We start from the raw sequence: 26723 nt of genomic DNA, 5'->3' as shown, positions 1-26723 counted from the left end.
AAAAAAAAGCCACACAGCTGCAGCCAGAGCTGACTGGCGTGTGAACCTGTGCATAGCTCTGTCTTGGCCGCCTTGACCCTTTGGTCTTGAGCCTGTTGCCAAGCAACAGGGTGGCTGGGGTTGCAGGACAGCTGACCTCCACAGAGGGTCAGGGGTCCACTTAGTTATTACCCAGAGTTTCTTCTACAATGCACGCCCTCTGGTGGGCATTTTTGGTACCTCACAGGTTCCTTGACCTGCCCCAGCCTTTGCCCCACTAGGGCCCACAAAAACCCCTGGCCATTTGATTACATTATTATCTCTCACCCAAGAGCAGATCTCAGTTCTGACCTCATGCCATCCCTCCTTCCAGACATGCCCCTTCCACTGTTCTCCAGGGCCCCTTGGACTCCCCTGTGGAAGACGCTGGTAGAGTCTGCAGGGCCAGTTACGAGGAACGTGTTATTTCATGCTCCTGAAGCCTGCCGAGTCCCCTCCCTTCTTACCTGGCTGCCTCCTGCTCTCCCTCAGGGCTCAGTTGAGCATCCCCTTTCTCAGAAGCCTCATAGCCCTGGGGGCTGCCCCCTCAAGGCCCTTCCTCCTGGCAGAGGGGATGAACCGTCCACTCAGGTGGCCTTAGACCTACGTGTGCAGCATCTGGCCCCACAGAGCTGTGTTTGCCAAGGGGGACAGCAGTGGCTGCCCAAGGCAAGTCCTCTTTGTGGCTCTTTTTTTTTTTCCTGCCTCAGAAATCATTCCCTTGATTTATCTAGAAACATTCATTAAGGACATACTCATTTCACCAGGCATGAGACATTCAGTGAGGAATAAGAGAATGTATACAGGCCCTGTGCACAGCACTTGGGGCCTGTTGGGAGAGATGGATATTTAGTAAAGAGGCCGCAGGTAAAAATGCTTCTGTTCAATTCTGTTTTTCCTAACATGCATGCGTTACTCTGATTCCCTACATGTTAAGAAGGCAAATGGAGATACTTAGGGTCTGTGCTAGGTACCTGGAATGAAGAGTTCCATGTTCTGCGAGAGGCTGCAAAATGGGAGCCCTGAGCAAAAAGGAGGCCTCTCTGTGGGCCTGACATTTAAGCTGAAAAGTGAGGAAGCCAAGGGAGGGCTTGAAGGTCATGGAGAGCGAGAAGGAGGGAGGGAGAGAAGGGAAGAGGGACCGGGCTCACTGGAGGAGCTGGGTGGTGATGAGGTGGCTGGAGCCTCGCACCCGGGCCAGGCACTCATGCAGGGCTGTGTGAGTCTTTAAGTGCAGTGAAAAGCCGCTGAAAGGCTGATGCACATTGATATCCAATTTTAGAAGACCACTCTGGCTGCTGTGTGGAGAGTGGATTAGAGGGGCCAAGGGTGCAAGCAGGGAGCCCAGGGAGGAGGTGGACGGTTGTCCAGGGAGAAGTGATGGGCACTTAAGCTAAGTGGTGGGAGCAGAGAGAGAAGTTGCTGCATTCAACATATCCAGCAGATTAGAACAGGGAGCTCTGCGTGATGCCTGGACGGGGGGCACGAGAGGCTCCCGTCCAGGTAGAATCCTAGGTTTCTGGCTTGAGGAGCTGAGCTGGGAATGGGAGAGGCAGATAGAGTGTGGGTGGAGGAGGAGCAAGTAGCCTTTGCGTGCAGGGTGTGCAGGAGGAGTGCCTGAAGCCCACCGAGACAGAGGCATCCTACAGGGGCCCGATGTGTGGGCTGGAGTGGAGGACACAGCCTTGGTGGTGCAGGCACTGCTCCAGCCGCATCCAATGTCTCCTCGCCGGCCTTGCAGAAGCTGGGCTGCTGTTGGCTTGGAAGGACCTTCATCCTCCAGCCATCAGCCGTGTAGCTCACGATGCTGAAGGTCTCGCATCATGGAGCTCCCACCCCACCCAGTTTTTGTGCTGGTCAACGCTCATCTCCTTTTCAGGGAATTGCCAGGAAGCCGGTCTTCCCTCTTCTTCTCTGACCCTGTCAGCTGCTCATGGCAAATTCATCGGCCTGGGAGCCAGAGCTTGGAGAGAGGTGGTCAGAGGAGGTCCACTGCTTCCTCAGGCCATGGCTGGTGTCCCACTGGTCCTGGGCCCTGGCTTCTCCCAGGACCCCTGTCTGCTGGTCACACGGGGAATTCTTATGCAAAATCCACACCCTGTTTGGTTTCCCCTCCACCAAAATGGAGCCCCCTGTTTGGTTAATTTCTATTTTGTGGCTTATCTGGAGGCTGTTAAAAAAGACCCCGGGGGACCCTCAGCAGTGATTGTTTCATGTCTCATTATCTTTCCTGAACCCGATTATTAGCTCAGATTTTTCTGATCGCTAGCTGCTGTTCATGATGAGTTGTGTGCCATTAATGCCAGCTGGTTCCCTTAAACAGGACCCACCATGCCAGGGAAAGTGAGCTGGCATTCAGAGCCACCAGCCACTTGGCTTTTTAATTTTAATGGGCTCCACCAAATGTTCCAGGCCAAAGGGTACCCAAGGAACCAGAACAGACGGCTCCCAGCCCCCAGTCTGCAGCCCACCCTGGTTCCTTCCAAGGCTGAGGCCATCCTAGCTGCTGGGACAGTAAGGTCTGGATGGGGGCCTCCCCTGTATTTGTGCCTTCCTGCCACCAGACCCATCCTTGGTGAGTGGACAGGGTGACCTCTCCAGCTCCTGGCGGGCTCTCAGCTACACACATGCCCAGGCCTTTGCCCCATGTGGCTGATCCCAGCCCCTTCCTGGGGCTCAAGCTCATTGGCCATGCACTTAGAAAAGTGTGGTGCCTAACTAAATCTCACCCGTTCGTGTTGGGGAGATGCTGGTAGGCTTCGGGGAAGGGGAGGCCAAAAGAGACCCTAGACCCAGGCATTGTTTTCTCTTTCCTCCCACCTGGGGTGGGGAAGACAGGCTGGGTCACTCACTCGGCGCTGTGGGAAGGGAAGGCTTGAGGGCCGGAGGCAAGTCTGAGTGTTTGCTCTAACCACCGGCCACTATTCCTTCCTGCCCTCCCACCACCATCCAGCCCTGCCTGCCCCCAAGAGGCTGTTGGTGGAAGGGTTCGAGTTCCCTGCTGGCTTCTTGGCGAACTCCTGCTCCGCATTCCTCCAGCCCTGCCTGCATCTTTCCAAACAAATATGTCGGGTTTTGAGCCCAGGCCTGCTGTTTCCTAGCTGCCCAGGAAGAGGTGGTTCGAGGGCCTGTCTTCTCGGCCTGGAGCTGCCTTCCACTCCTCTGGGCCCCAGCTCCAAGCTGGTCTTTTCAGGGGGCTAGCTTTAAATGGCATGTCAGATGTTCCCCTTTGAGATGGAAGACAGCTGGAAAGTAAACAGCAAAGCGGTTAAGAGCAGGGCTTTGGAATTAGCAGACCGTGGGTCTGGGTCCTAGTTTTGCCTGGCTATAATAGTCTGTCCTTGGACAAAGTTACTTAACCTCCCGGAACCTGTCTGAACGTCTCTGAATCTGCAACAAGGGGCAACATGCCCCATCTACAAGCCTCGTAGTGGGGATTTAATAAAGACATTGCGATGTGCCCAGCACTTGGCCTGGTAACCCCGCAAGCCCCTTTCCTCCTCTTCTTCCTCATCACCAATGCCTGCCTGTGGGTCCTCCGGCCTTCCTCCACACTGGCAGTCTGTAGGAACATGGTCCCTGATACTTTGAGGGGCACGGGGGGACCATTTCTGAGTCCCTTGCCGCTGAGAGTGGGGAGACCTGGACTTGGTGAGTTCCATCTGCACGGCAGGGGCAGCCCTGAAGCAGGGTGTTGGGCTGTACCCCACAGGCCTGCAAGGCCTTACTTGCCCAGCCTCAAGACCAAAGAAAGAGCGCGGAGTCAGTGACAGAGACATCAGTGGTTTAATGGGTAGGGGGTCTGGCATGTCTGGAGCGAGGTCCTGGAGCACCAGCCCACTGATAAGTGGCGGACGCTGGGCAGGACATGGGGGCAGTCTTCCCTCGGGGCAGGGGGAGGTTGGCCGTCACACGGGGAATTGATGTCAGGTTGGCTCACCGGTTCCCAGGGAAACCAGCAGAGGGACACGCCCCTCGTCCCCCCTTCGATAAGAACAATCACTAGCTGGGCTGGGGGTCAGTATGTAAGAAGGCCAGTCCTGCGAGTAGGTGTGGGTAAAGCCCCCAGCCTGCCCCCGGCCCCACCCACTGAAGTGTGTCCAAACTGCCGCGTGCCTCTCTGCCTCCCTGCCTCCCTTTGAGCAGGCTGAGAGGACAAGGGTTGGACTCAAATGGAGGCCGGGCACCTGAGAGCCCAGGCCGGGTTTGCCTGGCAGCACCCTGGCTCCGCGGGGTCCTGGGTGCCCAGGGGTTGGCGGGCTGTCCCTTCATATCCTGCCGGGTCTCACAGCTGTGGCCTGGCCTGGGCCATTCCTGCCGTGCTGGGCCCTGATTTGATGGCTGCGGGCACCATGCAGCCCTGGAGGCCTTCTCAAGGCTCTGCGTCTTCCCCAACAACCCAGGAGTTTGAGGCTAGAGCCAGGGCTGCACCAGACCCCCTCAGGCCAGGAGTCCTGCAGCGGCCTCGCTGCTTCTCCTTTGAAGAAGAATACACAGGGGAGGGCTGGCTCTCGCCTCAGCATGGGGGAGCAAAGACCTCTTCACACCCATCTTCTGGTCTGGCCACAGCATCCTCTTTTGTCTCTCCGTGCCTGTGCTCAGGCTGTTTCCTCCACCAAAGTGTCCTTCTCTCCCCAGTCTCATCCCGCCTTCCCCTCTTCCGAGAAGCCCCTCTTCCAGCTTCTGCTGATCTCTCCGTCCATTCACTTGTTTGCTGTTTCTTGCATTTGTTCCTCAGCCACTGATTTCTTGAGCACATGCTATGTACCATCCATTGCCCTAAGGGCTGGATGTACAAAGGTGACGCAGGCATGGTCCCTCCCTCTCATTCTGGTGGAGGCATCAGACCCAGGAACAGTGTACTGAGCCCTGGGAAGGAGGGGCTGCTGATGGGCGAGGGAGCGACTTTCTGCCTGGGAGAGGTGACGTCATTCTCATACAGCTTCATGTATTGGGGCCCCTAATGCACCAAGCTCACACTGAACAGTTTTACAGGTAAGGAAACTGAGGCAGAGAAAGGTTAAATGACCTCTAGTGTTAGTGCCACAGCAGGTGGCGCTCAGAGGTGGGCCTTAAAGAACAATTGTGGACTGAGCAAAGGAAGGAAGGTATTTTGGGGGCAAAGGGACCAGCACGGGCAAAGACCTTGAGGTGAGAAACTCCCAAAGCACCAGTAAATAGCTGGCTAGACTCTGGAAGAGAGGATGTGGGGTGTTGGGGGAGTGGGGAAGTGAGGTTATGGAGGCGGAGACTGCTGCATGGAGGAGGCTGCACCTTCTTGCACAGGTCGTGGGGAGGAGGGGACATGGTGGACGTGATTGGACATGGAGTGTTCTAGAAAGGTGAGGGTCTGCAAGGGAGATGAGCTGGAGTGGTAGTGCCCCAGGCAATGGCAAGGGGGGGCCCTGGTGTCCTGGGCTGGGTAAGGGGAGCTGGAATCTGGGTGAAGACGGACAGTGAGCCCAGGATGCCCGCTGCACCGCCATCCCACTCCAGGCTTAGCTCTGCAGTCGCCTGTGGGTCTCCCTCTGCTGAGCCCTCCAGGTCTGGCTGGGCCCATGCCTGGGCCCACGGTGCGGCCCCAGAAAGGTGTGCTTAAGAGGCTGGGTGGGAATGAGGGGGTCCTACACTTTATTTATTCACAGGTTATATAGTTTTCTAACAGCAACCACCCCACCAACCCTTTCCTCTCCCCAGAGAGGCTGTGTGTGTGTGTTCGTGTCTGTGTGTGTGTGCGTGTGTCTGTGTGTGTGTGTGTGTGTGTGTGTGTGTGTGTGTGTGTGTGTGTGTGTGTGTGTGTGGTTAGCTGATGCTTTCCCCTCCCTCTTTCTCAGGGGTGGTTAACTGGGACAACTGGGCAGTGGCGCTTTAAATAGCCACACTAGGGCTCAGCGGCGTCAAGTGATGCTAGGATTTAGGGTCTGGGGCGCAGCTGCAGGGCAAGACGGTGCCCCTGACTCTCCGCTCTTCTCACAGCCTGCCCCTTCCTCCCACGGGCCGCGGCAGCACCACGCACTCTTTGTTTTCTCTTTCTAAGGTGAGCCTTAAGGTCCTGGTTCAGAAAGCCAACAAATTCACCCCGACCACCCGCCTTCTCGTGCAGAGATTTACGCTGCTCCCCTCCATAGGTAAGACTTGCACATACGGAGCGTCTGTGCGCATGCGCGCAGGCACGTGTGACCCACGTCCGGGCGCGCTGGGCTGCTGGGCTCTGGGGTAGCCGGGCGGCCCCTCCACCCCTCACTGACACGGGGGGCTGTCTCCTGGCTGGGGCAACAGGAGCAAAACTTGTAGATAGAAAAACAGGTGAGAGGGGCCCCACTTACCAGCTCTGTGCCTGAGATTCTGCTTTTGGCACAGGGATTCTTAACCTGGGGTCCCCAGATCCTCAAAGTGTCAGTGGATAGAACGCAGCTGATCGCGTGAACTTAGTTGGGGCAAATATTTATAATAACTTCTAACTGAAATTTAACATTTCCTTCTATTCTGAATGTAGGCAGCAAATCATAGTATAAGCAGGACCTGTGACTGTCACCAGTAAAAATCACAGATATTTTCATGTCACATTACAGTTGTTACTGGAATCTTAAAATATCATATGTGCTCAACACTAATTCAAAACTATGATATTGAATAGATCCACTGGTGGATCTTGCTTATGAGTTCATTAGTTTAAAATCACATTTATTTCTATATCAAAATGGAAAAAATATTTGGATAGCTTACTTCAATGCAATCCCTTTGTAATCCTACATATTTTGCTTTATGCATTTAGAGGCATTATTTGGAGAGGGGTGCACAGGCCTCACCAGCCTGTCACGGGGGTTCCTGACACAGCAGTAGGTTCAAGGCTCCTGCTAGTCTAATACTCCCAGCCTCCGTGAGGTGGGCCCTTTACATTTCACGGGCCTCCAGTTATAGGCAGGTAACTGTCCTTGCACATGTGTGTGTGTGTTGGGGTGCTTTCACCTGCCTTCAGCAGAGTCTTCTGGTCTTGGGAGTCCCTGAGCTCGCCATAGATGCCCCAAGTCTGGGCCCTGGGATCCCGCAAAGCCCAGCCTGGCTCTTAAGAAACGAATGCCTTATTTGGAGATAGGGCACCACAGTGAAAGTTTTTTTAAAAAACTAAAAAAAAAAAAATACGCAACACTGAAAGAAACACAAGGCCAATTGCAACTAATCATCAAAGGAGGGAACTATAGTCGATGTCTTGTAGTAACCTACCATGAAAATGAAAAAGAATATGAAAAGAGTATATGTGTGTATATGTGTGCCTGAACATTATGCTGTGCGCCAGAAATTGACACAACACTGTAAACTGACTATCCTTCAACTAAATAAATAAATAAATAACTGAAATTGAAAAAAAAAAAAGAGAGAGAGAGAGAGAGAGAAGGAGAAGCAAGTGCTTAAATCATGACATTGAGTTCCCCATCTGATGCCGGAGGACAATGATGGGGCAGGCCCAGGAGGGGCATGAGGTCCCGTGGCCTCCCTGTTGCCAAGGCTCAGTCTGAAGACCCACGCTCATGGTTCCAACCTTGTTCTTCACCTCCAGGGCTCAGCTTCCCCATCTGTAAAATGGGGGCTCCAGTACCTACCTTCCTACAGCCTTGAGCTGAGGATCAGACGAGTCCACAGACCACTTCCATTCATAGGAAAGTGCTTTGAAGCACCTTAAAAGCTCCTGTGAGAAGGTGGGAGACCATTACTGAGCAGCCCCACCTCCTCATTGGCCCAGAGGCTAATGAACTCCCGGACCAACCACCCGGCTCAGCCGACCCAGATAATTGCTATAGCAACTCCACACTTTTAATGAACTCTCAGCTATTTCTGGCATGGGCCATTAATGGAATAACTCTTTCGATCTGACTTTGTTAAGGGACCTAATTGAGTGAACACAGCTGCCGATCTCGTGTTCCTCGCCAACCCGAGCTGGTGGGTCAGATGCAGCCCGAGGTGGGGCAGCTCTCAGCTGCACTGGACTGGATCTTGGTCTCAGTCAAGATGTAATCTGTCCTTGAGCCAAACTTCAGATAACAACTCCACCAGGGCCAGGGTTCTGTTCCAGCCTTGCTCTGCCAGCTGTCTTGCTGTGTGACCTTGGAAGTGGTCTTAACCTCTCTGGGGCTCCCTCAGGAGGAGGGTCTCTGCTTTCAGGTTTGACCCTTTGTGCCACTCCCACCTGAGACTTCTGACCTGTCCCTCTTTGGGCTCCAGCCGATTCCTCTCCTGTCTTCTTGTTGGGGAGGAGGCACGGCCCCTAGCGCTGGTCCAACCACCACCAGCGCTAGGGTCTTGAGACCTGCGTATCCCTAGCCAGTGGTACAGGGTACACATGGTGAGGTTTGCAGCCCTGAGAATCTTAGCTTGCCAGGATCCTGAGAGAAGCAGGCCCCTTCTGGCTGTTTCCTCAGGCCCACTCTCCAAGCCTGGCTGTGGGCCTCCTGCCTCAGTCTCTCCGCCCAGACATGCGGGCTTCCATCTCTCTGGCCCTCAGTGTCCATCTCAGGCCCGTCTGCAAATGGGCACTTGCTGACGCCCCTGGTCGACACTAACACAGGTGTACAGGGTGAACAGGCATGGACCTCACCCTCCAGTACCTTAAAAGCCCCCTGGTCCTCTCAGGCCACCGACGAGTCCCTGCACTTGGCCTCCTTGTGCCTTATCCCCAGGAGCCTCTGGCTGGATAGAACACCTGTCAGCCCCACTACATGCCGGGAGCCCTAGGTCCCACCAGGCGTCTGCCTTCTGCCCATGGCAGGTGAGCCAGGCTGTGCCAGGCCACCATTATGGCCACTGAGAAGCCTGCTCAGGACTTGCTTTACCTTGTAGAGGGTCCTTGGCCATCTGGCCCCCTGGCCTGATGGAGACACAGGACTCATGGAGCCATGAGTGCCCTGGGGAGTAGGTTGAGGCAGATGGAAGTGATCGGATGAACCCTGGTTGCTGGGGTGGGGGATGGAGTAGGAGGGGGTCCTGAAAGGGTCTGTGTGCCCTGTGCTCAGCAATCACACCCCTCCTCCCTCTCCCCTGGGTGGGCTGGGAACTCGGGCTCTGGGAAATAAGGAGACTCCTGAGGGTCAGTTGCTTCTTCCCGCTGCTCTGCTCTTAATGGTGGCCTGGCACAGTCTGGCCTCACCTGCTGTGGGAAGCAGAGGTGGAAGCCTGGCTTCAAGACCGGGAGGTGGGAGGAGACCTCTCTTTACTGAGCCCCACTGCTGTCCCAGAGAGAGGCCTGGGGCTCCAGGGACAGGACTCCTGGTTCCTGCACCTGATTCCGCCGCTCCCACCCATCTCTGGTCTCAGACCAGACCCTTCCCACGGGGACTTCCGTGACAGTCACTGCAGGCCTCCCCCGGGTTTGCAGAGCTGTGCATCTAGGGGCCCCACCCAGCTCTGCACATCTCCCCCAGCAGGCCTCTGTCCCCCTCAGTTCTCCTCATCCTCACTCTGGGGGGACCCTCTGGCAGAGCGAGTCATTCTCATTTCTCAGAAGAACAGACAAATTCAGCCTTGCTGAATGTTATCCTGAGCTGGCCAAAGCCCAGGCTGTCCAGACTCAGCCCAGGGCTACTTCAAGTTCACCCAGCGAGAAACTGAGGGATGTGGTCCAGGGGCAGCTGGGGCTCCTTGGCTTCCCCCCACGAGCACTCTGCTAGTTCACCTCTGGTTTTTCAGCTGGGTTGTGTCCACGTATGTGCAACTGATGTGTGTGCATGCGTGTGTGCTGAGCACATGGGAGCCCTGCGGATGCTCACTGCAGCCAGTTCTCTCCCTCAAGGTGGTTTCAGAGTCTTGCTGTGCCCTGGTCTAGAACAGCGATCATGTGGGAAATCTCAGTTTCTATTTATACATGGAGATGTTAGGAAAGACGGTGCACCCAGGAGCGTGTGTGCTGGCATTGGAATTGATTGGGGACTGGTAATTAATTTGTTTAGACCTTAATTAATTCTTCAGTTCTTTCTTATTTGTGGACTGTCACGCTTAATTGTGTTCAGAAGCTCAAGCTTGGAGCAGGCCCTCCATTAATTGATGTGTGGTTGCTGTGAGGTGAAAGTTAATGGTTTGGGGAGCTGGACAAACAGCGTAATTGAAGGTCAGTCGAGGAGGCACTGGAAAAATACCCCCACCCCCTGGTCCAGCCACCAGTCTCCATGAGCAGAGTCCCTTCCAGGGGAAGCAGGCTCCACAAACAGCCTTCTTATGAGGCCTTGGGGTGGGGGCTGGGATGAGTGACGGGTAGGAGAGAGTGCCAGGTCCCGGGTGCCACAGCGGGGCACCGGGGAGAGGCGTAGACTCACCTTGGGAGAAATGGGCAGGGTGGGGGCTATGACCTGGAGCTGAGAGGTGGACCCCGGGGATCACCTGGCAAGCACCCGTGTATGTGGGGGGGGGGCAGGCAGGAAGCTCTGAAGGTCACCCGCAGGCTGTCTGGCTGAATCCACAGGGAGCCGGGGACAAGCACGTTTATTAGTTGTGTGCTAAGGAAGAGCCCCATCTGGGCCCGAGCTCCCGGCTGGGGAGACCTGACCCTCAGCACCAGCCAGCCGACTCCTCGCCCTGGGACTAACCTTGCTGCGTGGACCGGAGATGGCAGCCTCATCGTGCCTTCGCCAGGAAGTGGCTTTGTCCTGTGCGGTTGGCTGCAGTCCCTTGCATTAAATGTCACAGCTTGTTTCATCACCATGAAGAAGTCTCTGTGTTCGGCAGCGAGTCCCTCCTCGGGTGTCTGGGTGTCTTTGGGAGAGGTCTTCTGTTCATTCGCACCAGTGTGCACCACGTCTACCCCCAGACCATGGTGGTCTTCTGGGCACTGATCCCCCTTCATTTGACTGCTCTTCCCGGGTGCTCAGTCCAGCCTTCTTCCCTTGTCCGGGAGGTGGCCCCGCGGGGTGCCCAAGCCCAAGGGTCAGTCCCTGGACCGCACCCCCTCCACCCCTCATCCCTTCTAACCTGTGGTTAGAAGCCACAGGTGCTCTTGTGTCTGCTGTCTGGGCCTCGTGACTTACACTCCCTCCATCCAGGTCAGTGATACTTCACGTGGCATCCACGGCCCTGAGGCTGTCCTGGAGGCCCTCGAGTCACTTCCTTGACCTGGCCTCTGGCCTTGCTTGTACCCCATCGCACTCTGCTGAATCTTGTGACGTCCTTCCTGCCTCCCTCGCTGGGCCCCAGGGCTTTGCACATGGCCCTGCTTGCCTGGAGTGCCCGCTCTTTCCCGCTACCTCAGTCCCACCCCCTGCCTTCTCTTGGCTGCCAGGTCGTTGTTTCTCACTTCAGACACCGCCTCCTCCAGGAAGCCCTCCCTGGTAGCCCCAGTCGGGGTTAGACCACAGCACCCTGTGTGTGTCTGTGTCTATCCCGAAACTACTCATTTTGTTTCTCAGTCTGCCTCCTTTATCAGACTGTGAGCCTCCCTCAGACAGGGGCTCGATCTCATCCATCACCAACCCCCAGAGCCCCTATGTGCTTGGCACACAGTCAGTGTTCAGCGTGGGGTTGTTCGGTGATCAAATGAGTGCTTTGGTAGAAAAGGTTTGAAATTGGGCTCCCGTAGTGAAACCCCACCCTGATGACACTGGTGAACACATTCTGCGGCTGCTTGGACATTTAGTCTGGGTTTTTTGTTTTTTGTTTTTTGGTTTTTTTTTTTTCATTTTTAAAATAGTTTTTTGAATGTTCTGTTTTCTTACATACTTTTCTTATATTCTTGTATTTCTTATATTCCTTTCTCTATCACTGTCATTCACGCAGCCGGCAGGCCTAGGGGAATGACCAGGTCATCTTGGGCACATTCTTCAGCCTTTCTGGGTTGGATCTGAATGGGTAGGTGGAACTGGGCGGGGTGCCAGAATCAGGGGCAGCCCGAGAACTGACATAGGGCCCCGGGGTATGCCAGGCCCCAAGAGGAAAGGGCCAGTGGGGCCGAGTCAACCAGAGGGGCGTCTCCAGTGGTGTGTCCTAGGGCTCTGCCTTCAGTCTTATCTGCCTCGGTCAGAGGAGGCCTATAGGTGACGTTCAAGGAACAGGGATAGCAACTTGGCAGTGGTTATGAATTCACGAGCAAGAGGACCAGGATCTGGAAAGATCTCATAAGGTTTGACGTAAGGCTTGCTGTCCAAAAATGCAGCTATACAAGTAGAGAGGAGCTCAGACCTCATCTAACCAGCGTCCTTGGGACAACGACCCCGGAATTTTGTGGGCTGTACACTCAGGGAAGGTCTGCAGTGTGGAGTGTGGCTCTGATGAGGCTCCCCCCGATTGCAGCTGCCTTGTTAGAGACAGAGAGGCCAGAGTAGAGAAGCCTGGTTAGTTCTGGACCCCACACATCCAGAATAGCAAGGGTAAGTGGGGCCAGACAAGAGTAGTGAGATCCTCTGAAAAACTGACAGTCTGTTATTAGAATGAGCTGACTGACGCCTGGGTTGGGGAAGTGTCCGAGTTGCCACCTGATCCAAGAACCTGAGAGGGGCACTCATGTGACCAAGTCACCTGTATCTGGGCAGCTTGCATACAGTAGGCGCTCAGTGATTGCTTACTGAGTGAATGGCCTTCCAGTTCAGATATCTTATAATTCCTGAAATCCAGAAGGCAGAGAAGTGCAGAGGCAGAGAAGGGGGAGAAGCATGAGGCAGGGGAGGAGGGGTTGTGGGTGCGGGAAGACGGGGTCTGGTTGGGACGGGACGGGACGGGCCGGGCCTGTGGCGGAAGGGGAAGGGGACACGGCATACTGGGGCCTTAAATATTAGCTGAGAGTAAGAGCTTTTTCTGATGATGACTGGGGAGCCATTGAAGAACCCCCAGCTAGGGAGCAGCTGCGATCAAAGGGTACATTGCAGCAGGAACCTTTGATTAGGAGGTCCCAAACCTCAGGGTCAGCCTTCGCCTAAATTTATAGGCTGATTTTTCTAATCCAGAAATCCCCAGTCCTGAGTTTGTGACACTTCAGTACAGGTTGTGAAAGTCTCCCCCAATTCTCAAGATATTTAAAGGAAGATCTGTGCCTTATAGCCCTGCCTCTCAGGCAGAATGGTGGCGAATATCATGAAATCAAGCAAATATTAGGGTGTAAATCTCCTTACTCCCCTAAAGACCGAGGGGCCGTAGTCTGGTGCGATTGGAGTGAGTGTGCATATGTGTGTGTGTGTACACACATGTCTGCTTGCAAATACATAGACTGTGTGTGGCAGGGACATGAGAACCTGGCTACAGTGGTTGCCTCTGGGGATGGGAGTGACGCTAAAGGTTATTATTTACCCTTTCACGTGGTATGGATGGTTTACTGGGTGTACTTGTTACCTACAAAATAAAAGAGAGAGAGGAAGTAGAGCTTGGAGATCTTTGTCCAATGTCAATGTGGAGCCAAGATGGAGGCTCAAGTCTCCCGGTTGCCTCTGGAGTGTTTATGTTTTAATAAAAAAGAATTTTTTTTCTGATAATACATGATGGCTGTAGAAGTTAAACAATCCCCAGAGATGAGTTTCATAGATACCCCTCCAAATTCAAACAAGCATCTACAAGTGTAGCCATCTCTGCCTGTTTATTGCACCTATATAAACAGAAATATGCCTTTATAAATATATATTTAATACAAATGAGCTCATACTATGTATAAATCATTTATTAACCTCATGATAAATGTTGAATGTCTTTTGATGACAGTCATAAAATTCCAACGTATCCTTTTAACAGCCACAATAATTCATTCTGTGACTTTTTAAAATTATGAAATATTATTTCAAACACATAGAATATTATAGGAAATAGAGAAATAAAATATCAGAGGCGCCCGCAGCCTTCTGTGCCCTCTGCCTTTCTGATTCTGGTTTCCTCCTTCTCTCTCTCGGGGGCGGTTGTTGACGTGCATCCTCCGCATCTGTACTTTTACGTTGTATCATATACGCATATATCATAAACCAGAAATTGTATTGTCTGTGCGTTAAGTTTACATGAACCGGGTCGCACTGTACATGTCCCTTTAAATTTGCTCTTCGTTGTGGTTTTGAGATTTATTTATGTTAATACCTGTGCGTTCATTTCAGCTGCTGTAGGCTGTGTGACTCTTCCGCAGACTGACTGGGGACATCCAGGTTGTCTCCAGTTTCTCGCTAGTGTACACAGTGCTGCACCGGACAGCCTTGCACACATGTCCACGTGCACATGAGTAGGAGCTTCTCCAGGCCACAGGTTTTCCAACAAACACCTGGGGAGCTCTAAAAAGAAATGCAGACATCCGGGTCCTACTTGGGATTTGGTTTCAGTTGTGCAGCGAGTGTTGAGAATACCAGTCTAGGGTCTGTACCTCGATGTGGAATGACCATGTCAGAGGGATTGCCGGTCTCTGCTTCCTCCTTTTACTCCACCTGCAAGGTTTGAATTTTTGTCCCCCTACATCCTCTTCAACATTTTGGTGTCATCCATCTCCGAAACAGTTGTCCGTTGGAAATGGTTCTTTTCTCATTTTAATGTGTATTTTCCAATTCCTGGTGTGGTTGAGAATCTTTTCTTAACTTAAGTATTTCTTTTATGAATTTTCACTCGAGTGTTTTTCGGTAATTTTGCTCACTGTATCTTTTTCTTAATAATCGTTAAAGCTCTTTATACATTTTGATGGATATTTTTGGCTGAAAGTAACAGAAACCCTCAACTCAAGCCAGCTTAAATAAAAAAGGGATTTATTACTTTGCAGAGGTCGAGTCTCCGTCGAGGCATCCGGGGTCATTCCTACCATCCCTCTGCTCTGGCAGGGGCTTCATCCTCAGGCTAGCTCCCTTTGTGGTTGTGAAGTGGAAGCAGCAATTCCACACATCCCATCCAAACCCACCACTGCCCAGAGGACCGGAGGCTCTGCCTGCCACCTCTTCTTAAGTGGGAGAAGACCTTTCTCAGAAGCCCCCGCAGACGTCCCTCTTTGGCTAGGATTGGTCACGTGTCCCTTCCTAAATCATCCACTGGCAAGGAAGGGGTTATTACAATTAGTTTAGTCTGGTCTTTTGGGGTTAGAATAGCTACGGGGAGTCAGTCACCATGACCCTCCATAGATTAATATCGGTAGTCCTTCGTCATGTTTAATAAATACGTTTTCCCAGTTCCCCATTCCTTACAACATGGCTCTTAAATAGATCTCAAAGGCCATGTTTCTCAGTTCTTAGATGCCTCGGTCATAAGAGGCATTAATGTAATAGCCTTCCAGAAGAGGAGAGGGTTATATTTCATGTTCATCTGAAGGAATAAACAAGCATTCACTACACATTCAATCCAATTCCACAGACTCTGAGTCTCTGCCTTTTTCACATTCTCCGATTCTCTGTTGGACATTGATTGTTAAACACAGCATCACGGCCACCACTGCTTTTTGTAATCCCTGCCTCTAATCTTGACCCTTTTAGCCCCTTTTAACTTGACAGGATAATTTCAAAGCGTATAAAAGATTATTGGGTTTTTTTTTTTTTCATTCCCTATTTGGTTATACTTGTGGTTGCATTTTTTTTTTTCTTTACTTGAAGGAAAAAATATTCTTGAAGTTCATCAGCTTCTTTGGGAAGTTTCTGACGTATAGATGCCGAAGTGTAAAACCCATGAATAGGTCACACCAACCCCTGCTGGTTTAAACATTTTTCCAGTCTACTTCAAGAAATTTGGCATTTTCTTTTCAATTTTTAGACACGTAAAACATGATTACATTCCCATTGTAAAAATGCAAACAGCATAGAAAAATTTAGGGTTAAAAAAAAGTGGAAGTCCTTCAATAACCTCTAATTCCCAAATTTAGTTCTCCTCCCCAAGGGGATGACTCGGTGAGGTGTGAACCTTCCAGAACATTACCCAGGGATTTATGCACACGTGTGTGTGTGTGTGTGTATCAGTTACAGGGTTTTGCAGTCAGTAAATCATCCTGCACATACTCAGTAACTTTGTTCATGTAAGTTTGCTTTGGCCATCTTCCCATGTGAGTTCCCTAATGGTGGACATTTAGGTTGTTTCTAATTATTTGCTGTTACAAACACAGCTATAATTAACATCCTTGTAAATGTCTCTTTGTGCATATGGGCAAGCATTTCTTTAGGGGAGCTATCTATGGTTTGGCAATTTCTGCTGCCTTTAATTGCATTGCCTGGTATCTGGCAGACGATCTTGTGCATGTACAATAACTTTTCATGTCCATGCTCCATTATAGTGTAAGTTTTAAAAAGATGTTTTAGGCAACAATTAGGAATCTAAGTTTAAGTTCAAATTCTGTGTGGATTGCTGTGGGCAGCTGACGTGGCACTTGCATGAACAGATACCTCTACACGTGGCTGATTTCACCTATGCACAGGCAGTTGTGATGGAGAAAGGGTAAGTTCCCCCCTGCAACACACACTGTAAGGCACATGGTGATTTTTATAATGTTAAATATGAGTAGATGCCTCTTAAAACAGAGGAGTTATGGCTTTTGATTTTCCCTAGATGAATAGCCCATTGCTCCACTCCCATATTTGAATGGTCCTTTCCATGGGAGTTGATACAGCTGCACTGACGCAGTTCATCTCCTCTACAGGTGGGGGTGTTTCTGGACTATTAACTCCATGGATCAATGCATCTGTTCCGGTGCGGGTTCAGGGGGCAAGCTCCCCTGCAGTCTTCTTTTTGAGACTTTTCTTGCACACTTGTCTTTCTGTCTGACTGTGCTTTCTTCCTCCCCACACTGTCCCTTTCACATGGGCACTTCATTAGCCGTTCACAATCTGCATGATTTTGCATCACGTTGGGTCTGATGTGAGAACATCTGTAGCAGTCAAGAGCATATTTTCCTCAGGACTTGGCATCAGCTTGGCATCAGCACGAAGCAACCTCTCCCCCCCCCTCATTCTTTCCCTCTCCCTTTCTCTCATCCCATGACATCTCCCGGCATCACTGCTCCAACATCAGTTATGCCTGAGTCTTGAATGGTGTCAATCTGAGATGAAAATGTGCCAGCTTTCTTAACATTGTCACTAACAGACTGCTTAATTAACCTGCTGATACCGTCAATAATAGATCTTTTTGGTGTGCTTGAAAGGAGACCCATAGCCCCTGGTTGGTCTCTCTCTCTCTTTTTCATTTGCTCAGTCTCTCAGTGTCTGTGTCTCCAGAGCTGGACTTCCCTGGAGTGCGATGGGAGGGATCTGGGAAGGTTTGAAAGGAAAACAGCAGACCTGAAAGTTCTGGAAGGGATCATGTAAGTGAAACCCCTGAAACAGACTGGCGCTCTCATTGCTCAAAGGCTAGTAACCAGTGCATACAGCAGGTGCTCAATAAATGGCCAACCGTTATACACAGTCAACAGAAGAGATCGCAGGGCACGCACCACTGGAGTAGGCAGTAAGAACTGTGGGTGTTCCAAGGGAGAAGCCTGGGGTTGCCATCATTCTGGCGTTTAGGGTTTTCTCTGTCTTTTCCCCATCTGGGCAGCTTAGATGAGAAGTGGGCTCCGTCATCCCCAAATGTCCCGGAGGGGAGAGAGACTGGGTCCTCACTCCCTTTCATGCCTTGTCCTTCATCTCAAGTGGTATTGTGTTTGAACCAAAGGCCTGCTCTGTCCTGCTGAGGCCACATCGCATATCCAGAAACTTCAGAGAGCAGGAGATGCCACCACAAGCCTGGGACAGCTCCATCACCTCCAAAACCACACTCTCTCTTCTCTTTGTCTCCTACACACACACACACACACACGCACACACACACGCACAATTGGGCTAGACGTGTCTCCGTCGTCCCTGGCTTCTCTCTCCCTGGCCAGCCTGTGAGCTCAGCCAGCACCCGGAGATCCCTTGGTGACACTAAGTGCAGCCCCTCCTTTTACACCCAGGCAGAGGGTGGAGTTCGCAGAGTGAGCTGGTGGCTCCTGGCTTTAGGTAGATGCTCCTCTCCAGGACCACATTCCTGTGGCCTTGTCTTTACTGAGATGGTGTTGATGTTGGTGTTGGTGTGGTGGCGGTGGAAGAGGTTCTCAGAGGGCAGAGACTGATGCCTTTCAGGGCAGAAAACCCCAATATCCTCTCCAGTGGTTTTGTTGGGTCTCCTGGGTACCACGGACCTGGCAGTCCCAGGGGTGTGATGAATGCAGTACATTCACGCCACCACTAGAGGGCGTGTCACTAACACAGGCCAGGTGCCCCATCCCAAGGCCTCTCTAGGGGCCCTTCTGAACCTTGAGCACTGGGGGGCCCTGGGGCTGTCAGGAGCTCACCTCTGAGGATGAGGAGGGGGAGACACAGGACGAGGATTCAACCCCAAACCCAGCTGGCCCGAAACCCAGGCTCCCATTCTCTCTTCCTTTACTTCAAATTCACCTGTTAGTCTCTGAATGTGTGTAAGTCTTGGGTTTTTCAACATCAGCATTGCTGACATGTTGGGCCAGATAATTCTTTGTTTTGGGGACTGTCCTGTGCATTGTAGGAAGTTTAGCAGCATCTCTGGTCTCTACCCACTAGATGCTGGTAGCAAGGTACCCCCTGCTCTGCCCCGCCCCCGGTTGTGATCACCAGGAACGTCTCCAAACATTGCCAAATGTCTCCTAAAATTGGCCCCAGTTGACAGCCCCTGTTTGAGACAGGAGAGCATGCCTGCTGTGGAGACAGGAGGGATCAGTGCCGAAAAGGTCTGCCCGTGGTTCCCACTGCGACTGTGTCGTGTGGAAACATGAGAGCTGCTCGGAGATGGCATATGTGCTGTAAATCCATTTGAAATTGTATTTGGTCTCCTGCTTTTCTTCTCCAAAGACTGCAGAGCATCTCAGTCTTCCCCTCTGTTTATTCCACCTCCCCACTTTATTGAAACAGGAGACTGAGGCTCCAAGAACCCCAGGACCTCAAGCCGCCCCTCACCTGCAGAGCCCTGTCCCCCAGCTGCAAGGGCCCTGGACTGCTCTGCTCCCCAGGGTTGGCTTGGGCACCAGGAGCATCTGCGGTCCTCCTCCCTCTCCACCTGCCCACTAGGCCCTGCCGCCCTCCAGCTCCCCAAACCCTGGTGCTCCCCCCTCCACTGGAGGGAGTGGGGAAGCAGCAGGTGTTGATGCTAATCAGCGTTCACAGCCCAGAACTGCAGTCGCTCCCAGGCTCACACACTCCCCAAAATTAAACACTCATTATACAAAATTAATTGACATTAATTAGCAAAAATTAAAACTTTAAACACAGCAAGGCGCTTTTGGGGGAGGAGTGAAGCAGGCGGGCTCCACATTTGTCACCCCCCCAACTCCCCACCCTCCCACCACCCCCGAGTCCCCCCACTTCCATCTTGGAGCAGGGCCGGAGGAGTTCAGGTGAGGTCAGCACTCGCACCGCGCCCTGGGCTCTGGCCTAGCCGTGTGAAGCCCAAGGGAGAGGAGCCGAAAGAGGCTCCCTGTGCTAGTCACCAACTGATGGGAGCCCCCCCCCAACTCTGGCATTCTGTGCTTAACTAAGGAGCCAGGAGCCCTCCCCTCAGTCCAGGTACCCATGATCTCAGCTGCGATGGGGAGGCGTGGCCAAAGGAGGAAACCCACCCATCGGAAGTAAGAACGCAGAAGGTATGCCTTTACTGTGCCTGACCCCCACCCCCCTCTCCTGCCCCAAGCCCTTCCATTTGTGTATCCAAAGGATTAGGCACTGTAGCCTTTCAGCTCGGTCCTACTTCATTGCGTGACCTCAGATAAGTCACCCCCCCTCCTCCGAGCCTCAGTTTTCCATCCATATGATGAGGGGGTGGTGCTGGGTGAGCACTGAGGTTCCTGCCTGCTCTGGCACCTGCTGTCAGGAAAGCAAATCTCTGGGAACTTGATCCACTCTGAGGAGCGAGGGGCTAAATGTAGGGGGCTGGCATTTCAAGAGGATGCCCAGAAAGGCAGCCCTAGGGACTGAGGTGCTGACAGTGGAACATCAGACACCAGTGGAGGATGCATCTTCAGGCCAGAGCGCCTCCCAGAGAGGCCTCCACTTTGCCTGCCTGTGGGGCTGCCCCTGAGGAGTGGAAGGCAGGTTCCTTCATAACCGCCGCTCTCAGCCCCGAACAGTTTCCCCCTCCTCTCCGACACTGGTCATTTTCCACCTTTGCTCACCAGGTTCCCAAAGGCCCCTCACCAGGCTGATAGGCAAGCGGGCAACAGAACCACACCTTCAAGGACTGTGTCTGAACACAGACTCGGCGTTGATTCAACACCTTTGTTGCTTGCTGCGGGCGGAGCCCAGTGGTCTTCACAGGGTAGAATGCCACCCTCCCCGCTCATTCCTGCTCCCCTGTCTCTCTCCAGCCAGTGCCAATATCTGCAACTTGGTCCTAATGCGGTACGGGGAGCTGGAGGAGGGGATTGATGTCCTGGACGGTGATGGCAACCTGCGTGGGCTCCTCCAGGATCGCAGCCAGACATGTGGGTTTTCCCAGGGCTCAGGGGGCAGGCCGGGGGGGGGGGGGGCTCTGGTTGATTTTTCCTGAGCATTTTCATTCCACAGGGCTTCCATCCACAGCGCCCTTGCTTCGTCCTCGTGATCGCTACTCCTCACTCCGCCCCTATCCCATGTGTATGAGCCCAGGGCCTCAGGTCTGGCCCCAGCCACACCTGCCCCTTGATCATCCTTTCTTCTCTCTAATGGCCTTCTCATCACCGCTGTGAAATGTGCCCATCTCTTGTCCCAGCCCCTCAGGAAGAGGTTTCTCTGATCTGTTAATTGGTGAGGGCAGAGGAGACCCCCCCAGAGCTTTCTTTCCCTTCCCCGGGACCTAGGGCCCTGCTCCTGGGACCTTCATGTCCTCCTGGGTAAGAAGAGGATGCTGGGCAGCGAATGCTTTGTGGTTTTGTGCTAATTGGCACTCCTGCAGGTGATGCGTCACTAGGGAGTTAGTGTGGCCGAGGTGCAGGGATTTCGGGCTTGCAGGAAGCCACAGGGTGGTTTAGGGAAGAATATTTTGTTACAAGAAGGCCCTCTTTCACTTCTGGTTTCCCCAGCCTCACCCACTCTAGCAGTTGTAATTAAAAAAAAAAAAAAAATCCAGTCTGTTAGTGCCTCTCCCTGTGCTTTCCAGCCTTCATCTTCATGGCTATTGGTGGCTCGTCCTGCTCTGGCCTCCAATTGCTGGGACAGGGCGGTCACCTGTGAGGTAGCTGAACATTCATCTCTGCTCCAGCCTCTGTCCTGCCTCAGCTCCCTCGTGGGGCCCCGAGACTCACTCTTCAGTGACGGAAGAGTCCTCTTGGTCCTGGTCCTTCCCTCCCCACTGATCTCAGGGAAAGTGAGGGCCCGTCCAAGGCTTGTGAGGGCCAAGGGGCTCGGGGGTGCCAAAGCCAACACTGCGTCCTCTGCTCCCTGCACTGCTCTGGGGCCCCCGGTCATTCTCGCACCTGTTCCAGAGACTGGAGGGACCCTCTCCCAGGCCTTCTTGAGGCTGATCATGAAGGACTCAAGTTCCTGGGAGAAATATTCAGCCCTGAGCCCATCATCAGAGAGGATTTGGCCTCAATTTCTGGCCTGACCCTGGCCTCCTATCCCACCCTGTCCTCTTCCCGGACTTGCTGTGAGGGAGGGCGACCATGATCAGGCCTCCTCGTGGTCCGAACAGCAGGCAACCAAGCTCTTCTGCGGCCCTGGGCTTCCCTTGTCCTGGCCCTGTCAGCCCTGGCTGTCTGGGGAAAGACTCCAGGGACCCGTGGGTTACAAGACATTCATGGAGCCTTCTCTGAGGGCCGGGAGCCCATGGGGTTAAAGAACTTCTTACCATGATGGTCAGAGTGCAGATCTGCCACTGAGCTTTGCCTTGACCGAGCCCTGCCCACCCAGGAATCCCGAGGGAGCCCCCAGAGCCAGGCCCCGGGAAGACAGCAGACCCTCAGCAGAAGAATTTCCCCCTTTGAAAGCCGACCTCTTGTCACTCAGGAAGACTCTCATCCAGAGCCAAGAGATGCCAGATCCTCTAAATCTTTGTTTTCAGGGGATGTCAAAAAGAAAAAAGTAAATCCCAGAATTTCTGTTCTCCCTGGGCCCCGGGAGCCTCACGCTCCCCAACTGTTTGTTCGGGTCCTTGCGATGCCTGCTTTGTTTTCAGAGCATCTCAAGTCCTCCATGTGCTTCCTCCCCAGCCCCTGCACCCCGCCACCCACCCCGCCCAGGGCACCTCCCTGGGCGCAGGCCCCATCCTGGGGGCGCTTCTGCTCTGCCACCCCTCCCTCGTATGTGGCAGGTGACGGGGATCTGCTCTTTTCAGATGAACGTGCTGGGAAGACGGGGTGGCTTTTTTTCTGTTGTTCAGAATACAGCTTTGTGAGCAAGTCCATGAATTATTCTGCTCAGCCAGATGTGCTTAGCAGTGGTACACACACCTAGGGGCTCCGGTGCAGGATTTGCTGCCAGGAGGCTGTCCCACCCCTAGAAACTCCCCCCCCCCCCACTGCTCACCACAGCCTCTGCTTGCCCCTCAGGCCCTGCTGGAGACGGCGCTGACGCAAGTGGTCCTCCCCATGCCCGTCCTGGTGGTACCCCCAATCATCCTGTCCATGCTGGAGAAGTGAGTGGGGGCCCAGGACAGAGGGCCAAGGGCAGGGGAAGGGGGGCCTGCTGGCCCAGGTCAAGGGGCCTGGTTTGTTCAGACTCCCCCAACAGGGCTGCTGGAATTATTCTGTGTGCTGGAGCCTACGCTGGGTGCTAGGAAGGATGTCCAGACGGACAAGGTGGGCCCTGCCTAGGAGCCATCGGTTCCGGGGTGTGCTTGCATGTGTGTGCGTGTGTGTGTGTGCGCATGTGCTCTGCTGGTGCAGAGCGTGGGGACCAGTTGTGAGGACAGAATCTGAGGACTGTGGTGGGAGGACCAGACTTGGGGACTGTGCGCCCCTTTCAGGCGTCTGCCATGAGGCAAGCCACCTCACTGAGCCTCAGTTTCTCCATTTATAAAATAATAGTGCTAACCGCCCTGCCTGCCTCAGAGGGCTGTTCCGAGAACACACATTTGTCCTGACTGTAAAGAAATCAGGGGATACGACAGTCAGAACAAGGATAGAGTGATTCTGTTAATTAATGAGCGTGGAATTGAATCATGAAGATGGAAATGCTGCTGGAAGGAGAGGCTGAGGAGAGGAGGAGGGAGCAAGGTTTGGGCAGGAACTGAGGCCTCGGGTAAGTCTAGCAGGAAGAGACAGGAGGGAGCGAGGAAGGGTTCCAGGCTGGGGGCAGAAAGATGAGCAGAAGCCTGGAGGGCTGGTGCAGGTAAAAGCGAGGAGGGGATCGCCCCCTCCCCCCGGGGGTCCAGCCTGGGAGGGGGCACCTCAAGGCAGGCTTTGGACTTGGGGGCTGTGTAGGATAAGGACGGGGTTGGGGACACTCCATCTGGGGTTCTGGGGCAGGGGCTTCTGCCCAGTTTGGGGACCTTCTTAGTCCCACAAAACCAATTACAATAACAGCTAATACTTATGAAGCACTTGCTACATCACCCAGTCCTCTCTCAGTCAGGTCTCTGCCTGAATGCCGTCTCCTCGAGATGTTCCCTGACCACCCCATCGAGAATACGGCCACTGTGACTCCCTCCCCACTTACACTGCCTTATTTTTACTCACAGCATTTATCAATATCTGAGGGTCTTTATCTAGCTGCCTGCTCCATTAGAATGTTACCTCCACGGAGGCAGGTAAATTCCCTTTTTTCCTGCCCTGTGCAGCATCTAGCGTAGTTCTTGGCACATAGCGGATGCTCAGTACATGTTTGTTGAATGAATAAATGATCTCATTAAACGTTCGCAATGTTGCAATGGGGTGAGTATGGTAACCCCATTTTACAGATGAGGGAAGGAAGGCAAGGAGAGATTATAGCACCTGCTTCCAGTCATACACTAGGAAGTGGCAGAGCCAGAGTGGCTCAGGAATATGGCTGCAAAGCTGCTCTTCCTACCACACTGGCTGCCTCTTGGGTTTTCAGATCACATCACATAATCAGCATGTCTGTGGAACCCACCCTGCATGGAGATGCAGGAGGAGCAGATTTGGGGGCATAGCCTGAGAAAGCCTGGTTTTGGTAAGGGTGTGACCCACACGCAGGTCAGCTGCAGGACCCGGCAGTGTGTGCACAGGGTGAAGGTGACCTTGAGGGGAGGGAGCATTATGGGCTCAGAAGCAGGTAGGATGTTCCAGAGGAAAGGGGCTGCAGCTGGTTCTGAGAGCAAGACAGGATTTGGGTGGAAGGGAGGGCTTTCTGGGCAAGGGGTGGGCCTGTTGTGTGGACGTCATTGTCGAAGAGCCCAGCCCAGCAGAAACAAAGCACGCTTGTCGAAGCCAGCTGGGGGGGTGATCGCTTTCTCCCTTTACAAGAATGGGGAGGTGCAGGATTGCGGTGGGCACCTGATCAGGGGATGGCATGTTGAATATTGAAATTTAAGAAAATTAATCTCCTTCAGAAATTGCAAAAATAAACAAACCCTGGGAAGCAATAGCTTTTGTGCCCCTGAGCCTTGTAGACACAGCTCCTTGGTGAACCGAGTCTGTCCCCGAATGCCAGTGACTGTAAGTGCACATGAGGAGACCACCAAGCAAATTAGGAAGGGAGGGTTTCTGTCCTCAAGGCTCTTGACTTCTGAACCTTGGAATTTGCTTGGGGAAAATGTGGTCTGTGTTGCCTTTCTTGTGGCATCTGTGTTGGGTTTGCAGAAAATTGGAGTGATGGTTAGTGTACCTTTGGTTTGAGTACTTAAACTTGGCTTTGGGAGGCATGGGAGTTGAGGCGGGATTGTTCTGGTCCCAGCCTGGAATCTGCCTGGAGCCCAGGCACCCAGTCAGACACTCCCTGAGTGTCTGGCTCAGCTCAGGGTCCAAGGAAGCCCTCGGGTAAGTAGAGGCGGGTTAGCTGCTGGGTCTCCTGCCAGACTTGTGTTTGGTCGATCTGTCCCCGAAGATAGAGCTTGGCACTTCGCACCGTCCAGCAGGCCCCTGGCTCTTGGCTGGGCCCCCACGGAGCACCCGCTAGCCTTCCCAGGCAGGGAGGTATGCTGATGGTAGGGCGTCTGCTCAAGAAGCTGATGGGGGAGGCAGCCCCCTGGACCCTCAGGGAGCCCCGGTTGGGTGAGGGAGTCAGGACAGCCAGGGAAAAAAGACAAAAGAACACTTACAAAGCAGCCTACTTGCAAATTAATGGAGTGCAAAATGAAACCCGCTCCAAGTGCTGAGGGAATGCGCAGCAATGGGGAGACAAGCTGTTGTGTGGCGGTTGCGGCTGGGCCGGCTGGCTTCCCGGCCTCAGTTTCTCCTCCTCTTGGGAGGATCTCTCAGCATGAGGTCCCTGGGTTTCCTGCTAGGACAGGAGAGGTGGGAGGGTGTGTTCAGGTGTCCCTGGCTCCCCGACGGAAAGGAAGAGTCTCAAGTCAGAAGCCCAAGGATCCTGCAACCCCCACCCTATCCTCCCCAGTCTACAGGGAGGGCCTCCCTCTGGGGGGCTGCACACACGGAACCTCCCCTCACTCTCCCCGCAGGCCGAGGGCTCACACTCCAGCTCCAACATCCTGAGGAGGAAGCTGGTTTTAGACTCAGGGCTCGGAGAGCAGCCCCCACAACATGATCCCCCCAACTAAGAGGCAGGTGGGGAGCTCTCTTTCCCCACAGCCCTGCATCCCTGGCCCTGGCCCTGGAGCTCACCGGCCCTACCCCCAAGGTGGGTCTCAGCGGGGTCGAGGTTCAGGCCACGCTCTCCACGGTGGTTCCTGAGGCTGCTCCCCAGCCTCCCTCATTCCCTGGCATCCGGGTCTTTCCTCTCTCCCAGGCATTCGCACATCTCTCCATCTGCATATTTTAACTCCCCCAGCTGCCTTTCCAATCCCTCCCTGCCATCTCCCTCTGCTCCTCCCCTCCCCCGTCCTGCTGTGTTCACTCTCCCGCCTGGGCGGGACTTCAGAAGCTCCTGTTTGGCTGCTGTCTGAACCCACCTCCTTCCTGAGTGGGGAGCACAGGCCTGGGGCTTCCTGGGTCCCCTTCACAGTGGGGGCTTCAGCCAGCCACCCGGGGAGAGGAGCCAAAGTCCCAGCTCCACGTGGAGGAGCTCTGTCCAGTGTCCCCACGGAATGAGCCCCTGGCCTGCCCCTCACCAGCCAGGGAGGGAACCTCCCTCCAGGACCCTCGAGACTGTACCTTCAGGGACTCCACACCCTCCTTTCCCCTCCATTCCCAGTGTGCTGGTCCCCCTCACTGCCACTGGGGCAGGAGTACTCATCTCCTAGTCCTGCTGGAGAAGTTGACCTGAGTTGAAACCCATCTCAGGACCCATCTCAGCCTTACTCCAAGCCCCTGCATGACTCCCGTGGGAGCCCAGAAGGCCTCAGGCTGAGTCCATGGGGAGGGGGGCGTGAGGCTCACCTGGAAGATGATGGGGCATCTGGACCACGGTAGAGGGGAGGTCAGAAGGGCCTAAGCTTGATTTAGGCACCTTTGTCCCTCTGCTCTTAGTCCTGTGCAAGACCCCCCCCCCAGTAGCTCAGTTCAGGCCTAATTCAACAGCTGGACAGATCTTGGGGTCTGGGCCAGCAGGGAGGGCTTCAGGACAGCCCAGCCACCAGGATCCGCCCTCCTACCTGCCCGTAACAACAGCAACACTAACATACAGTTACTGAGCACTAACTGTGTCCAGGCCTTTCACTTGAACAGAATTTACAAGTAATTGGATCTTATTGTTACCTTAGGAGGAACATCCCAGCCCAGAGTTTTGAAGAAGTGTGGTCTGGGGTCACCTGTTTTAGACTCA

At 53.6% G+C, this 26723-nt stretch overlaps 1 protein-coding gene across 1 annotated transcript in view; it reads left to right on the top strand.

Annotated features, from left to right (window-relative positions):
• The window catches only part of SFXN5 (sideroflexin 5), a 113972-nt gene that overhangs the window by 67735 nt on the left and 19514 nt on the right, over nucleotides 1-26723 (top strand). The window contains 4 exon segments of the mRNA XM_006176113.3: nucleotides 6056-6146; nucleotides 20273-20358; nucleotides 20360-20389; nucleotides 22433-22518. Coding sequence (XP_006176175.2) covers nucleotides 6056-6146; nucleotides 20273-20358; nucleotides 20360-20389; nucleotides 22433-22518 — 293 coding nt within the window.

The sequence above is a fragment of the Camelus ferus genome, chromosome 15 (assembly GCF_009834535.1).
Source record: "Camelus ferus isolate YT-003-E chromosome 15, BCGSAC_Cfer_1.0, whole genome shotgun sequence".
Taxonomy (NCBI): Eukaryota; Metazoa; Chordata; class Mammalia; order Artiodactyla; family Camelidae; genus Camelus; species Camelus ferus.
This window is presented reverse-complemented; position numbering and strand designations above follow the sequence as displayed.